General features: G+C 41.3%; 1 protein-coding gene across 1 annotated transcript in view; it reads right to left on the minus strand.

Moving 5' to 3' along the window:
• Positions 1 to 6,908: 6,908 nt before the first annotated feature.
• LOC114623384 (guanine nucleotide-binding protein G(q) subunit alpha) overlaps positions 6,909 to 14,822 on the minus strand; it is a 246,618-nt gene continuing 238,704 nt past the window's right edge. Inside the window, exon 7 of the mRNA XM_028770057.1 lies at positions 6,909 to 12,254. Within this exon, the coding sequence (XP_028625890.1) occupies positions 12,064 to 12,254 (191 nt within the window). The 3' untranslated portion in view covers positions 6,909 to 12,063. The remainder of the gene's footprint in view (positions 12,255 to 14,822) is intronic.

The following is a 14,822-nucleotide window of genomic DNA, read 5'->3' on the forward strand; positions in this document are numbered from 1 at the left end:
TACTTTGGGATAGGAACTCACTATGTAGATCAAACTGGCATCAAACTCAGTTACTCTCCTTTTTGGTATTGTATCTGTTGATGTAGTCTCAGATGAAGAGGTTCCTCCTTACTGGTGTTTGGTCTACTAAAGGGTGTCAGTCTTTCAGTACCATGATTTCTAGCATGTCATTTAGAACATTCTTAGAATTTCCATCTCCAAGCTTACCTTGTCCGTCATTTTTCATGTTGTCTCCATTTTTCATTAAGAGTCCATAGCATATTAGTCATTGTCATTTCTATTGATGTGATAAAACAACATGACCAAAAGCAAATTGTGGGGCATGTGTGGGGGTGTTATTTGGCTTACACTTCCACATTGTAGTCCATTACTGAAGGAAGTCAGGACAGGAATTCAAGCACAGCAGGAACCTGGAGGCAGGAGCTAATGCCAGAGGCCATGGAAGGGGTAGGGGCTACTAGCTTATAACCACATGGCCTTCTCAGCCTGCTCTCTTATAGAAGGCAGACCCTCCAGCCAGAGCCCAGGGGTGGCCCCACCTGCAATGGGCTGAGCCCACTCACATCATTCAGTAATTAAGAAAATGTCTTACTGGCTTGCTTATGGAGGTATTTTCTCAATTCAAGCTCCTGCCTCTCCAATGACTCTGGTGTGTCAAGCTGACATAAAACTAGGCAGGACAGTCATTTTCAGCTCTCACTCCAATAATTCTGACTTACTTGCCATAACTGAGTTTGATCTGAAACTTGCTCTGTCTCAGTGAACTGCATCTGCCCTATCCCTGCCTTTCAGTATGCCTGAGAACTATTGTTTCTCCAGTCTGGATATCGAGTTGTGGAGGTGTTTGTGTGTGTGTGTGTGTGTGTGTGTGTGTGTGTGTGTGTGTGTGTGTGAGAGAGAGAGAGAGAGAGAGAGAGAGAGAGAGAGAGAGAGAGAGAGCGCTTTTGACTTGCCTCTGTTTTCCTGTCTCAGGTGGGAGAGAACAACTGGGAGTATGCGACTGGGCATTTTTCCTTTCTAAGGGTTAACTAGGTAGGTTTCAATAAAACTCTAATATGCTATAGGGCCATCTTAGAACTCTGTACAACAAAAGTTTCTTTTTCCTCATCCTGAAGAGTCTCCAGTCTTCACAATGTGGTTGTAGTAGAGACTGAAGAGTTAAACAAAAATTTATGTTCTGTGCCCTGAAGTTCTGGCTCAAAATGTTCCATTGGTCTCTTAGTGTTTCCACCCTTGGGGACACTTTGGTGGCATTTGCTCTGGCAAGCTGCGACTCCTCTTTGTTGCTTGTTTGCCCTTTGAATTTGAGCATGGTAGGGGACAATGCAGCAGTGCTCTTGGTCTCACAGACCTAAGAATTGCCTGTTCTTCAGTCAGGCTTTGGTGCGATTTGGGGGGAAGAGTCCTGCTGGACTTGGGGTCTCCTTTTACTTTGAACATCTGTTTTTGTTCAGTGTGCTCCTTATAAACAACATGCTTTAGCTGCTGCACTCCGTCCAATCTGACAACTTCCAGAAGTTGACAGAGGCTAATGGCTAATTGGTGTGCAGGATTTAATTTTTTGAGATAACATAATCACATCATTTCCCCCTTCCCTCTCCTTCCATTAAATCCTCCCATATATTCATTCCTCCTTGCTGTCTTACAAATTCATGGCCTCTTTTCATTGTTACATGTCATATATATATCACATACACACACACACACACACACAAACAAAACTATACCTAAATATAACCTGCTTAGTCTGTATAATGTTACTTGCATGTATGTTTCCAGGGCTGACCATTTGGTATTGCATAACCAGTTGATGTACTCTTCCTTGGGAAGTCTATTTCTCCCACTCTTCACACTCCTTAGTTGCCTGTAGTAGGGTGTACAGGCCTGAGCCCTTGTGGGCTTTTCCCCATCTATTTTGGCCTGTCTATTGATGTCATCTTTGGCTCATTAGGCAGTCACGTTAGTGAGGCTTTGTGTAGCTTTTGACATTACAAGTCTCATAGCAAACTCCCTGACCCTCTTGCTCTTAAAAATCTTTTAGCCCCATCTTCTACAATATTCCTGGAGCCTTAGGTTCAGGAATTGTTTTATAGACATATCCACTGGGACTAGGCGCCACAACTCTGCATTTTGATTAGTATTGGTTTTCTGTAGTGGTCTCCATCTGTTGCAAGAGACATGTTTGTTGATAAGGGGTGAGGACTACATTTATCTGTGGGTATAAGGACAAATATTTAGTGTGTAGTTAGGGATTATGTTGGTATAGAAAAATGGTGGTTGGAGATTCTCTTTCAAGACCCATGACTTTAGTAGCTATGGGTAGTTGGCTAGGTTTCCAGTACCAGCAGTGATTTCCCTTTTGTTGAGTGGGTCTTAAGTGCAATTAGAGAGCTATTGGTTAAGGTATGTGTGCCATTACTGCACACTTAGGGTTCTTTCGCCGTGTTGGCTGTTGCGCTGGTTCACAGCTAGGACTATTGGCTATCTCCATGCTTTGGAAGCTTTCAGGGCACCCTCTGCCACCATGAAAACTAGTCCTCAGGGAGGAGGCATTCAGGTCAGTTCCAGCTTAGGGGCATCTGGAGCTTATGCCTAAAGTGCACAGTGTCTTCAACAGTAGAGACTGTCCTCCCACTACTTGGGAGAGGGCAACCAAGGGCAATATCATTAATCAATAATGCTTTGGGTGTCTTGGACAGCCCAGACCAACAATTCAAGAGAAAGTTACTTATGCCTCATGTTGTGGTTGTTAGGTGGTCTTTAGCTCTTGGACAGAATATTGTCAACCCAGATGAGAAAATTCATTTAAATTATGTATGTATATTTATACACAGACTTGTATGTATTAGTTTTGTTCTCAGTATGATTCCTTATGACTTTCTCACCCATTTTACCCTCCTACAAGACAGTTTCTTCAGATGTTTTCTTTAACTGCTTATAGATAGCACCACTAAATTAGTTTTTCAGTCTTGAATTCTATAGAAGTGGACTTACTCTTCTCACACCCACCCCCTGATTTTACCCAAGTTTCACTTTAATTTCAGCAACATGGGCATGAATTCTTTTATGTATATGTCTTTGAACAATGTTTCACTCAAATATATTAAACCAAAGATCCTGAAATTTCTTTAATTTTCTGTATCTAGGACATATATACCTTTATTAACCACCAAAAATGTGGAAAACATTTTAGATATTTCATATCTCAAAATATGGCCTTGGCAATGCACCTATCCTTCTGTAACCTTTTTTTTTTTTTTAAATACATGGCTTTTCTGACTTTCTCCAAGCAATTAGGTCACTGTACGTGCCAATACTGTGACCAAATGCCCTTCCTTCTGTTCACTCTGCCTTTACCCCCAGCAACATCCTCTGCCCAAGAGGAGTGAGCAAGTGCCTTGGTGCCTCCTAGAAGCAAGCTTGCTTGGTACCACTGGGGACGTTCAAGGCTGGTGTACAGTGCATTCAGGAGAAAGTAGCCTGGGATGGGCAAGTGGTGGAAAGGAATACTGAATCCCTTGACATGTAAGGAAAACAAAGCTAAAATATCAAGCTCATTTTTCCTCAACAATTAAAATTAGTCTTGAGAAAATGTTCTGCTAGTAATATCCAGGAATGACAATGTTCTTTGTGATCATTACAGTCAGACATCAGGCTTCTGATCTTAACCTGGCATATATGCATATGCACATAAGTGTACATAGGGAGACTTGCTTATCCCTGTGGCTATTAGAAGTATTGTGACTCATAAAACATGAGTCTTTATTTTGACATTTCATTGCACATGGGTGGGGGGGGGCAGGCATTACGTCTTGGATCTTAGCCTTGCATTATAGCTGGGAGTCCATTCACAGCAAAGTCTTTTTTAGCTCTCATGATGCACTTCATCATATAATTGGCCCTGATAATTCTTGTAGATAAGATAAATCCTGGTTATTGGACTGTGATTAGAAAATGCTAGAAAGATGTAGATAGCCCCTAAAAGGATTGTCTGTAATAACCTACAGTATGTACCACTATATAGAAAGGTTATTTTGAAAATAATCCAAAACCACAACCCCCAGATTGTGTAGTTGTCAGAATTTGTCATCTGTACAAGCATTTTGTAATGCATGCATGTTGTATTGAGCAATCCATAGATTTATCTCAGGAATGAGAACATTGCTGTGTGAACCAAATACCCATAGGCCTGGCAGATTGTATCCAGCATCTATCTGCTCTAAAACCTCTCTTCCCTGTTTCTGCTGGATATTTACCTCCTAATCCCTCAGCCATAAACATCCCACTTAGGAATCACAGCCTTTAAACAAGTTTAATGCAGGGGTTGAAATGTAGCTCAGCGCTAGAGCACCAGACTAGCGAAGGCAAGGTCCTGAGTTTCATCCCCAGCACTGCAACAAGACAAAGAACATGCAGAAGTTAAAAGTTGGAGTTCTTTCCTAGAGATCAGTTTTGAAAAGCTGGCACCTGAAAAGACTGGGAAGAGAAAGTTTAAGAAGTTAACACTGGATCTTTATCATTCTTTCCTGTGTTGATCACATTAAAATACAGACTAATTCTTCATGAATCAAAATAACAACTTCTAGTAACAATAGGAGTAAACAAATCTCCCTCTGTACATGCATGTGCACACATTATGGCCAAATCATGGTTATAGTCTGCATGTACACTGACTTACATAACGAAAATATTTGGGTTTAATGTTCTACCCCAACTAACATCAACGATCTATGGCCTTATTTGCTTCATAAGACAATGACCTACCTGCTTAGGTATGTGCACACACACATAAACTAATTTTGCATGCCTCTTTCCCAGCTTCAAGAGCCTGACTATCCATTCTTCCCATTCTTTTAGTCTAAATATTTTATCTTTCTAGAGATGCTGCCCATCCTGAATATGATACCATTATTTTTTAGTTATTAGTGCCCAGGGAAGAACTGAAAATGGATGCCAGATGGCCTGGCCTATGCGCCTTCTCCACATGCACAAACAGGCTTTAGCTCAAGGCCTTGACAGTGACACACAGATGCAACCAAAGAGAGCCAACAGTAAGCATCTCCGTCACACAGGAAGGTAAAATTAGGTGAGGTTGAATATTTATACAAGGAAAACCTGTACAACTCAGTAGCCCTGTCTCCATTGTTAACTCTTTTAGCAGAATATCCCAGGAATGGGCCTCCTATAACTCACAAAAAGAAAGCAGCCCACCTTTGCTACGGTGACCCTAGTCTCAGAATATAAACACTGATATTCCAGCCCTGAAAAAGAGACCTGCACCTCTGGTGTGCCCTTGACTGGCCTCATGTGAACGGCATCTTCTTATATCTACGTGGCCACTGGGACACAGTGTGGAGGCTCCATTTGCAGATAGCAAGAGTTGGCCAAGTTACACTAGTCCACATGTCTTGTTCTAGTCCTTTCACTTCCAAAGATGCTTTAAAGATCTGCCATACACATATTTGGGCTAACTGGAAACAGCCACCAGTCTATCTGTTGGTCAGTCCACTAAGTTACAAAAACACAGGACATCATAGCAGGGACAGGTCAGGCTACTCACTTCTATTAAAATGTTCAGTGCAATTAACTTCTCAATTAAAGAGGATACTTTTCTTTCCTGCTTTTTAATCCCCAGGCTTATGGGGCAGAAAACTATTCCGGCCTTTGAGCTGCACTCTTGAAAACAGGCAGAGAGGATATGAACACTGATCGAATTTCAACAGTCTTAAGGCAGGAGGACTGAATAGAAAACATCTTTTCAGTTTTTCCTAGGTACCATGGATTTAAAGAAACTGAGAGTTTATAATGAGTTTTGCAGAAACCTCTCGGCAGCAGGTTTGCTAAAATGGACTGTGTTTCGTTACTTTTAGTAGTTGGAGGCAATTAGTCATGACCATGAGACAAAGGGATTCGGATGTACAGGTAACTAGTTACTGTCTACAGGGCTGGTGGATGTTAGAAAGGAGTAGCTCAACGTGAAGGTTCAAGTATCTAGATCACTTTTCTTCAATGATTAAAAACAACTCAAAACTCACCCTCTACTACTACCAAACCAATTGCTAAGGCGGCAGCTTAGAATTAAACCAAAGAGCAAGAAGTTGGGCAATTTAACATCAGAAATTGCTCAACACACCCATTGAACATACCCCAGTTGTTCTCTAACATGGAGTCTGTAGGTTACCGTAGCCAGGAAGACATTTTCTGAGCGAGCGCAGGGCCATCGGTGAGTTGTGGTCACAGCAGGAGCGTGGTTTGCTTCTACTGTGCTCTGTAGCCCACATCTAAGCATCTATTTTCTAGACACACACTCTAACATCACCATCCATACTTTAAAAAACTCCCAGAGGAAGTAAAGGGTAGTTCTTAGCAGATCTTAAAGACGTATGTATTACAGACTTCACAGACACAGAGGTTATCTGGCTACGTCTTTTTTCCTTGTAGAGTGCCGGCTTACTGCTAGCATTTAGATATAGAACTGTCAGGGCGGGTCTCTGTGCCACTGATCCTCTGGGCTGCCTAATACCCTACCTAGGGGAAAGGAGGAGGGCTGGTTTTACTCACCAGAAGCTTGCTTGACAGGGTGAGGCTAAGCAGCTCTGCAGAGGCCTACAGTGAACAGCTTCTTAAACAGACCACAATTAATCCAGGGCCAGTTTTTGAAGGACAGATCCAGAAAGTACTATCACTGCCCATTTGCGCTATAGGGACCGACATTTCTGACTGCACACAAATAGGAAAAGGTTGTGTGTGTGCTTTTAAATCTGCCTACTTTGGGACAGTGCATGTGACCTATGAAGTGAGGAGGTGAAGATGTGTTGCGATGCACTTTATGATCAGAGCATTCTCAGAGAGGCTTAGGTAATTTCAAGGGAAGCAAAACTCAGAATGAAGAATACTGTAGTACAAGATTATGGCCGAAAATACTGTATTTTTAACCAGTAAGATCATCGGGGCATTATTATACAACATTAGGTGTTTTTTTTTTTTTTTTTGAAAAACTAGTTCCCATCCCCAAACAATAGACAATACATGCATTTGAATGACATTTTAAGAACAGTAAATATGATTTTTTTTTAAATACTGCAAGTTAAAAATGTTTTTGACAAAACTCCCTAAATACACAGATGTAGTCAGGGCTTCCAACACGAGGGTGGATGCAGAGTCTGGCAAGAGGCTTCGGTTAGAGTCCTTTGAGGAAATCTGCCAGAAACATGTTTCAGTGAAAGTGACCCGGACAAACTTACATAGTGTTTTTCCACTTTCTTTTCTAACCCACAAACAGCTTGCTGAATGATCTTCCTCCCTGTTTTCTTCCTGACTACCAAAGCTTCTATGAAAGCCAGAATTCCTTTATCTAAGTAAGATCAGATTTTACCTAGTGGCTGTTTATTTTTTTTTTTTACATGTAAATGTTATTCATCATTGGGTTCAAATTTTATGGAGTGGATGGAGTCTCCATGGTAGATATGGGAGGTGAGAGGACCTATCTGAGCACCTACTGTGCATCAGGTGTGCATGCATCCTCTGGATAGACAATTCTAGAGGCAAGAATGCTATTGCAGGGTGGCAGAAGCAGGGAGATGGCAGGAAACAGTACTACTGCAGGAAAAACAGAGTGTAGACGTTCAGCAAGTTATCTGTGGAATGGCAGGTGTCTGGCTCCCCAAATCTTGGCCTAATCACACCGAACCAAGCCATTTGCTTCTCCTAATTGTTGAGAACCAAAATAGAATCCCAAAGAAACAAGTGCCAGGACATCTAGTAACGCTGCATATGCTGGAAGTGTGTGGAGGGAGACAGATAAACTCACATTATTAGCTTCCATTTTTGTATGCATTTCTAACCAAAGATTTCTCTTTGGAATAAAATATTAATGTATGCCCAGGTACACCTTATTTGTATCAGTTGAGATGCTGTTAATTACCACTTGAGTGGCTTGAAACCCTTACTTAATTTTAAGAAGAGCAGCAATATACATTACAATATTTGGGTACACTTTATTTTTATATGGGTTAACATTCTGCTATATTTCACTTCATTCGTTCTTTTGAGAAACTGAAAACAAAGGGCGCTGGGGGCCATCTGAGGGGATCTGAGTCTTGCGGTGTCTTGTTATGCAGCCCTTTCTTCCCATTATTATTTTTATTTTTTGCAAATAATCAAGTCACTTTGACCCAAATCCAGCATAAACAGCTTTTCACCAATTCCTATGTAAGACAACTAAAATTTACAATCATGTGGCAGTATAAATTTTTAAATTACAACTCGTACAACTTGACAATCAATATAAGTCTGAAGTACAAAAAGTAAATTGCCCTTTGGCTGAATTACCTTTTAAAACGATTAGGCCTGCTAATGTAATCTAAACAAAACAAAACAAAACCAAACCCCCAAGCCCCCAAGTTCCAGGTGTTCTTTAAATATCGCTGTGGATGTCACCTGCCAGTGAACACCATAGGCAGGTTCCTAAGAAGAGTTTCTCAGCTACGCAGGACACTCAACAGAGCTCTTCCTAAGGAAACGATAAGGAAAACCCAACAGGCTCTGTAAGACTTACTGACTTTTCATGGGCGTGTGTTTTCCCTTTGTTTCAGACACGAGGCACAGACTTCTGAATTTAAGCTCTGTAAGGCATAGTATAAACCTCCAATTTACAAATAGGAATTCTCTGTGGGTGGGAACTGCCGCATGACACACAAAAGGGAGACATCATCTGTAAACGGCACACTCATGTGCTGAGTGACTCGTGAGATGGCTGCTTGCCTTGGTATGCTGAGGAAAGGTTTCTGTGGTCTGTGTTTTGCTTCTGAATAAGACATGCCCAAGTCACCATAACGCTCATCACAAGCCTCCATTACCTAGAGCATCGACAACAGGAACGCTTGCAATCACAATAGAAGAGAAAGCATGAGTAAACTTTGTTTTTGTACAAAACTGAGAAGCCCTTCCCGCCCCTCACCCCTTCAATAAAACCCCAAACGAGAAACAACAACAAAATTAGTTTTAGCTTCATTGACTAGTGTGGATACAATTAGGTGTCCAGGTATCACTGCAGCTAGGGTGATCAATGTTTTCCTTTCTCAAAAGAAGGGATCCTATCATGCACCCCAGGATGCGCAGTGAGGCCACAGACTTCAACTCTGCACAGCAAGCTGCATCCTCAATTCATAAAGACAGTGTGGCCACCTCTCCCTGCTTTACTCAGCAGCTCTGAGCTTGGTATCAGTATGGCTCAACTACATCCACTACAGCTCTATTAGACAGAACAGCTCGGTTTCTTAGGACTGTTAAACACTCATGATCCTGGGATGAGGCTTTCTCTATACACTGCAGGCCATCAAATGTTACTTTTTTTCTTCTTTTTTTGTCTTTTTGTGTTTTTTTTTGTTTTTTGTTTTTTGTTTTTGTTTTGTTTTTGTTTTTTTGCTGCACCAAATTTAAGGTTGCCCTTTCAGGCAAGCAGTGGTCTCTAGCTGATAAAACATCTCCTTAGTGGATCACAATAGCTTCTAAAACTGCCTTTCTAATAAAGGCCACCAGAGAGGTAATGCTAAACTGTGCATTTGCCAAATAAGAATATGAATCGTATAAAAGCTCATATTCCAACCCCAGGTCAAATGGCAAAAGGTCTACAAAGTTGGTCTCTGTGTTTGTATAAAAGCTCTGACGGATGTTGTGTTCGCTATGAAATTACCTTTGGGTCTTAGGTCAGCACACCTCTACTCAGGAATGTGCAAATGATTTAGACAGCACGATGCTAGTACCGCTCTGTACGATAGTAAGGGTTTTTTTTTTTTCTTCTTTTCTAAATGGAAAAAAATATCCCTAGTCAGAAATAAACTGACAAATTTACATTCTCCTCTCTTAAAAAAGTAAATAAAATAACATTATCAAATGTGAATTAGCTATAAGACATACAATACAATTACATAGATACATATCAATACAGCACATTCAATCTGCCAAAAAATTAATGATTACAAAGCCAGTATGGATGTTGCAATATCAAGAGAGATGTATGTACAACAATCAGAGCATTCATAATTGCACTATACCTACAGGAAGTCTGTTAATTAAATTACAGGGGCTTTCTAGAGCAAGGGATAAAAAAGCTGGGAGAGCAACGCATGAGAACACGTCATCACAAGTCAGCAATTTCAGTGCTCATACAGTGAGCTGTTCACTCTCCCAGCTTTGTTATTTAAGAAAAGTGATTTATATGGAAGTTGAGATTAGTGCCAAGCGCTAATGAGACCAGCATGGAGGTCTAACTTCCCAGCAGCCTTAGAGTGCCCACCATCTACTTAAATCACATACTGATGCAGGCTGCTCGACAGGCTCACTCATATGTGTTCGGCACAGTTTGCATCTGCTGACAAATTGCACATGGAGAAATTCCAAACATCTCTCCTAGTATGATCACCACAAGAATACATGCTTGACAGAACACTGACTGGTGACTTTTGAATAAGCCCACAAATCTTCCTTAAGTTCAAGCGACCAATTCAAGATCCTGATGGTGGTAAAGACAGCTCACTATTCCCCAACCCCCCCCAAATCAAAGGTTTCAGGATAATACTATCAACCAGTGTTCTTGGCAGATTTACTCAAACTTAAAGAACATAAAGAGTTAATAAAACTAGCGCCAGTAAAGAGATGCAAGCAGCTCTCCTGACAAACCACACAGGGTACTTTTCTACACTGCTCCTCTGGACACTGGCACTGACCTTAAGGGCAAAGAAAAGAACGGACTGTGAGAAGCAGCAGCTCGGTTAGCAACTGTTTGGCAATGTGTGTTTCCGGTTCACACCCAGCTGTCGTCTCTCTCACTGTCTTAATGCTGACATTTTGAGACGCTGGCTTTTACTGTTTAAATTCTTAATTTATTTTGCCTTATAAAAATCTGGCTTTGGCAACACATACCCATAATAAAAATTATTTTAAAATTATGGCCCAAACACAAAAGAGGATCAGAGTGAAGGAAAGCTGGAAACAAACAGAAAATGAAGAAGCTACAAGAGCGCTCTGGCAGCAGCTGCTGGGGAATGTAGTGTCTGTTGGCATATCATTTGGCATCTGTGGTTTAAAGAGGGCGGAAAACCTAAAGAGAAATAAACGGAAGCAAGGAAGAGCGGAAGGACGTGGCACACGGACCGGAGAAGCAAGGACTTCTTCACAGCCTGTGCCCTCACACCCTGACTTCCATGCATTTCTCTGAACAATCCGGCTGTGGCTGAAGGTCTGCACCCAGAAGATTTGACTCTTAACCATCAATGGGCACCCACTGTTCTAGTCCAAGTGAGACAAGACAATATATATATCAAACATATATATATATGTATGTATGTATGTATGTATGTATGTATGTATGTATGTATGTATGTATTGGAAAAGAAATACTAGATGTGATGTGCATCCAGAGATACATTTAAAACCATAGTGGTAATACATATGCGCCTGCCTTCAGCAGAGCCACTGGTAAAGGAAGCTGATGGAAGGCAGCTTCAACTAAATGACACCGTCCCGACCGCGTCACTCAGAGAAACTGCCCAAGGATGGAGTTAGGGTAAAGGCCATGGTAGTGAGGGAAAATGAAGTCAGCAGGGAGATAAGGAGCAGGAAGAAGAAAATTAGCTTGGTTTTGGTCAACAGGAAAGGGGAGGAGGAAGAAGGAAAGGGGGAGAGAGAGAGGGAGAGAGGGAGAGAGGGAGAGAGGGAGAGAGGGAGAGAGGGAGAGAGGGAGAGAGAGAGAGAGAGAGAGAGAGAAAACACAAAGGACAGGAGTGCTTTTATACTGTGAGTGAATGACTGAAAATTTAAAATACGAGTCAAGGTTTGCCTAAAAAAAGGAGGAAATGTGCTGGGACTGTACTTCAGCATCCTGTTTCCTCTGAATAGTTTAAATAAAATCATAATATTTACTACAGCTCTGTGGACGCGCTCACAGAGTCCAGGACGGCAATAAATTAGTATTATGCAAATTGTTTTCCACAGAAATACAGTCCCTCTTGTTTATCTTCAACAGCCCACAGGGAAGGGAAGAATGGTTTCTGGGAGGCACGGTTAGACCAGATTGTACTCCTTCAGGTTCAGCTGCAGGATGGTGTCCTTGACGGCAGCAAAGACGAAGCGGATGTTCTCGGTATCTGTGGCGCACGTGAAATGGGAGTAGATGATTTTGTCACTGTCGGGGTTCAGGTCCACGAACATCTTCAGAATGAATTCTCGAGCTGCCTGGGCATCTCTCTGGGGTCCTGTTGGCCAAGAGAGAGGAGAAGCAAAATGTGTTATGTGACCCACATTTGCTTATCTGCTCAACAAGCATGTTTTGTCCCATGTCCTATGAGGACTGATCTGTATTCCAGAGCTATGCTAAATTCACTGTGTGATGATATGTACTAGTTTGCATTGTCTTATGCTTGTAAGGTTGTTTCTCATGCCTCATACATTGTCACATACATAGTCATACACAGTTTTATTTGTCAAATTTATTTGAATAAATTTGTCATGGTTGCTTTTAAATGTCAAGTTGCCACAATCTGGAATCACCTGAGAAGGGAATCTCAGTTGAGGGATTATCTAAATCAGGTTATTCTGTGAGTATGTCTGTGGAGGATTGGCTAACTGATGTAAGAAGATCCAGTCCATTGTTAGGGGCACTATTACCTAGGCAGGGGGTCCTAAACTACACACACACAATGAGAGAACGCTAGATGCAGCAAGCAAGGATGCATTTCTCCTCTTTGCTCTTGACCATGGATGCCATGTGACTATCTGCTTGAGCTCCTGCTTTGATTTCCCCCCAAAGATGAACTGTAACCTGTGACTTATAAGCCAAACAGCCAGTTTTCTCCCTAAAGTTACCTTTTGTTGAGATATTTTTCAAAGCAACAGAAATGAAACTAAAACACTTTTTGTCTTAGTTTGCTTTCTATTGTGGTGATAAACATCAAGACCACAGCAACCCGGCGAGGAAAGGATGTGTTTCAGCTTATAGTCCATTATGATTGATGGTCAGGAGGCAGGAATGAGGGCAGGAACTGAAGCAGACACCACGGAGGAGTGCTGCTTACGAGCCTATTCCTCATGGCTCACTTACTTCTTTCCTGTACAGCTCAGGGCCCCCTGCCTGGGGGTGTGACTTTCCACAGTGTGCTGGACCTTGTTATCAACCACGATCAAGAAAATGTTCTCCAACCTTGCCTGTAGTCCATTCTGATTGAGGTATTTTCTCAATTAAGGGGCCTTTTAAAAAGATGACCCTAGCATGAGTTAAACTGACAAAAAACTAACCAACACACTTGTATAATAATTCTGTAGCTGATTCTTAGATACAGCCCCAACACAAAAGCAGTAAAAAAAAAAATAACCTGAACCTTATCAAAATTAAAATCCCTTTTGTTATCAAAGTACACTACCAAGTGAAAAACACATGTAATTCATATGTGTGATAAGGATGTAGCACCTAGGATATATAAAGATTATTTAAACTGGACAAAAGGCGTGGATAGTTTTGTAAAGGAAGGTATACATACAACCAGTGAGCATACAAGAAATTTAACTCTAATACTCATTTAGGGAAATGTCAAGGAAAATAATGAGGTAGTCTTCCCATCTGCTAGCTAGCCTGGTGATCACTTAAAAAGGGAAAGCATAAGTCTTGGCAACAGGGCAAGTGTGCACCTATTGGCCACTGGTACATGAGCAATGGTATACCCCGTATGGAAAACAGCTCAGTGGCTCCCCAAGAAGCTAAGATACATTCCCATACAACCTAGCAATTCGTCTAGTAGGAGAGCATATTCCAAATGAATTGAAAGGAGGACCTTTTGTAGGTGAATGGACAGTGCCATTCCTCATAGTACTAATAGGTAGAAGTGACTCAACTGAATTGGATAAGCCAAAGGTAACATAAGAAATGAAAGTAATAATCAAAGGTATACCAAGTATGAACCTTGAAAATACTATTCTTAAATCAACATGCTGGACATAGACAAATACTGTGCGACTTGACTTACAGCCTGTATCTTATATAGAGACAGAAAGAGGAGTAAAGGGACAGCGTTCGAATGAGGGGGTGGGTGGGCAATGAGGTGTTATTGCTTAGAGTGGTGGGAACATAGGTAATAGCTGCAGGGTGTCATAAACGTTAATGTCATGAGACTACATAAATTATAATTTAAATGTTCTGTATGATATTTTAGTGTGACATACCCTGAGCCATTACTAATTGTGTGCAGGACCAATCACAGTCACATCTCAATCAATCAGTTTAACACTTAAGCAGATTCTAGCCAGTGTGAGTTTAAAACTTCTAAATTACTAACATCAAAATACCATCATCTTTCAGGTACTGAACACTGTGCCACTGCATGCCTGTTTTTCTCCAAAGTTCCAAGCTAGTTCCACACAGTAAAAGGGTATGTCGTTTCCTCCCTCCAGGGCAGGACCTTCTGGGATTCACAATGTGGGACTGTTCTATGCAAAGGAACACTGCTGAGGCCTAACTACCAATGCTAAGGACCTTCATTCTGAGTCTCAGGCAGACAGCCTGAGAACTTTCAGATGAATCCTATTACAGATTTGGGCTCATACCTACATCTCACACTGTTGGAAGCTGCAAGAAAGAGCTATGAAGCCCGGAGTTTTCTCGTTTGTACAGTATTAACAAGGGTGCTTTGAGTCAGTAACTAAGGCTGTTAACATGAAAAACAAAAATATGTCATTATTAAGATGTTACATACATGAAATAGTCCTTAGCAATGTACTATGTACGTTAACTGACTGGGTCTACAGCAGCATAAAACACTAAAAATGGAGAC

The sequence above is a fragment of the Grammomys surdaster genome, unplaced genomic scaffold (assembly GCF_004785775.1).
Source record: "Grammomys surdaster isolate TR1022 unplaced genomic scaffold, NIH_TR_1.0 198, whole genome shotgun sequence".
Classification (NCBI taxonomy): domain Eukaryota; kingdom Metazoa; phylum Chordata; class Mammalia; order Rodentia; family Muridae; genus Grammomys; species Grammomys surdaster.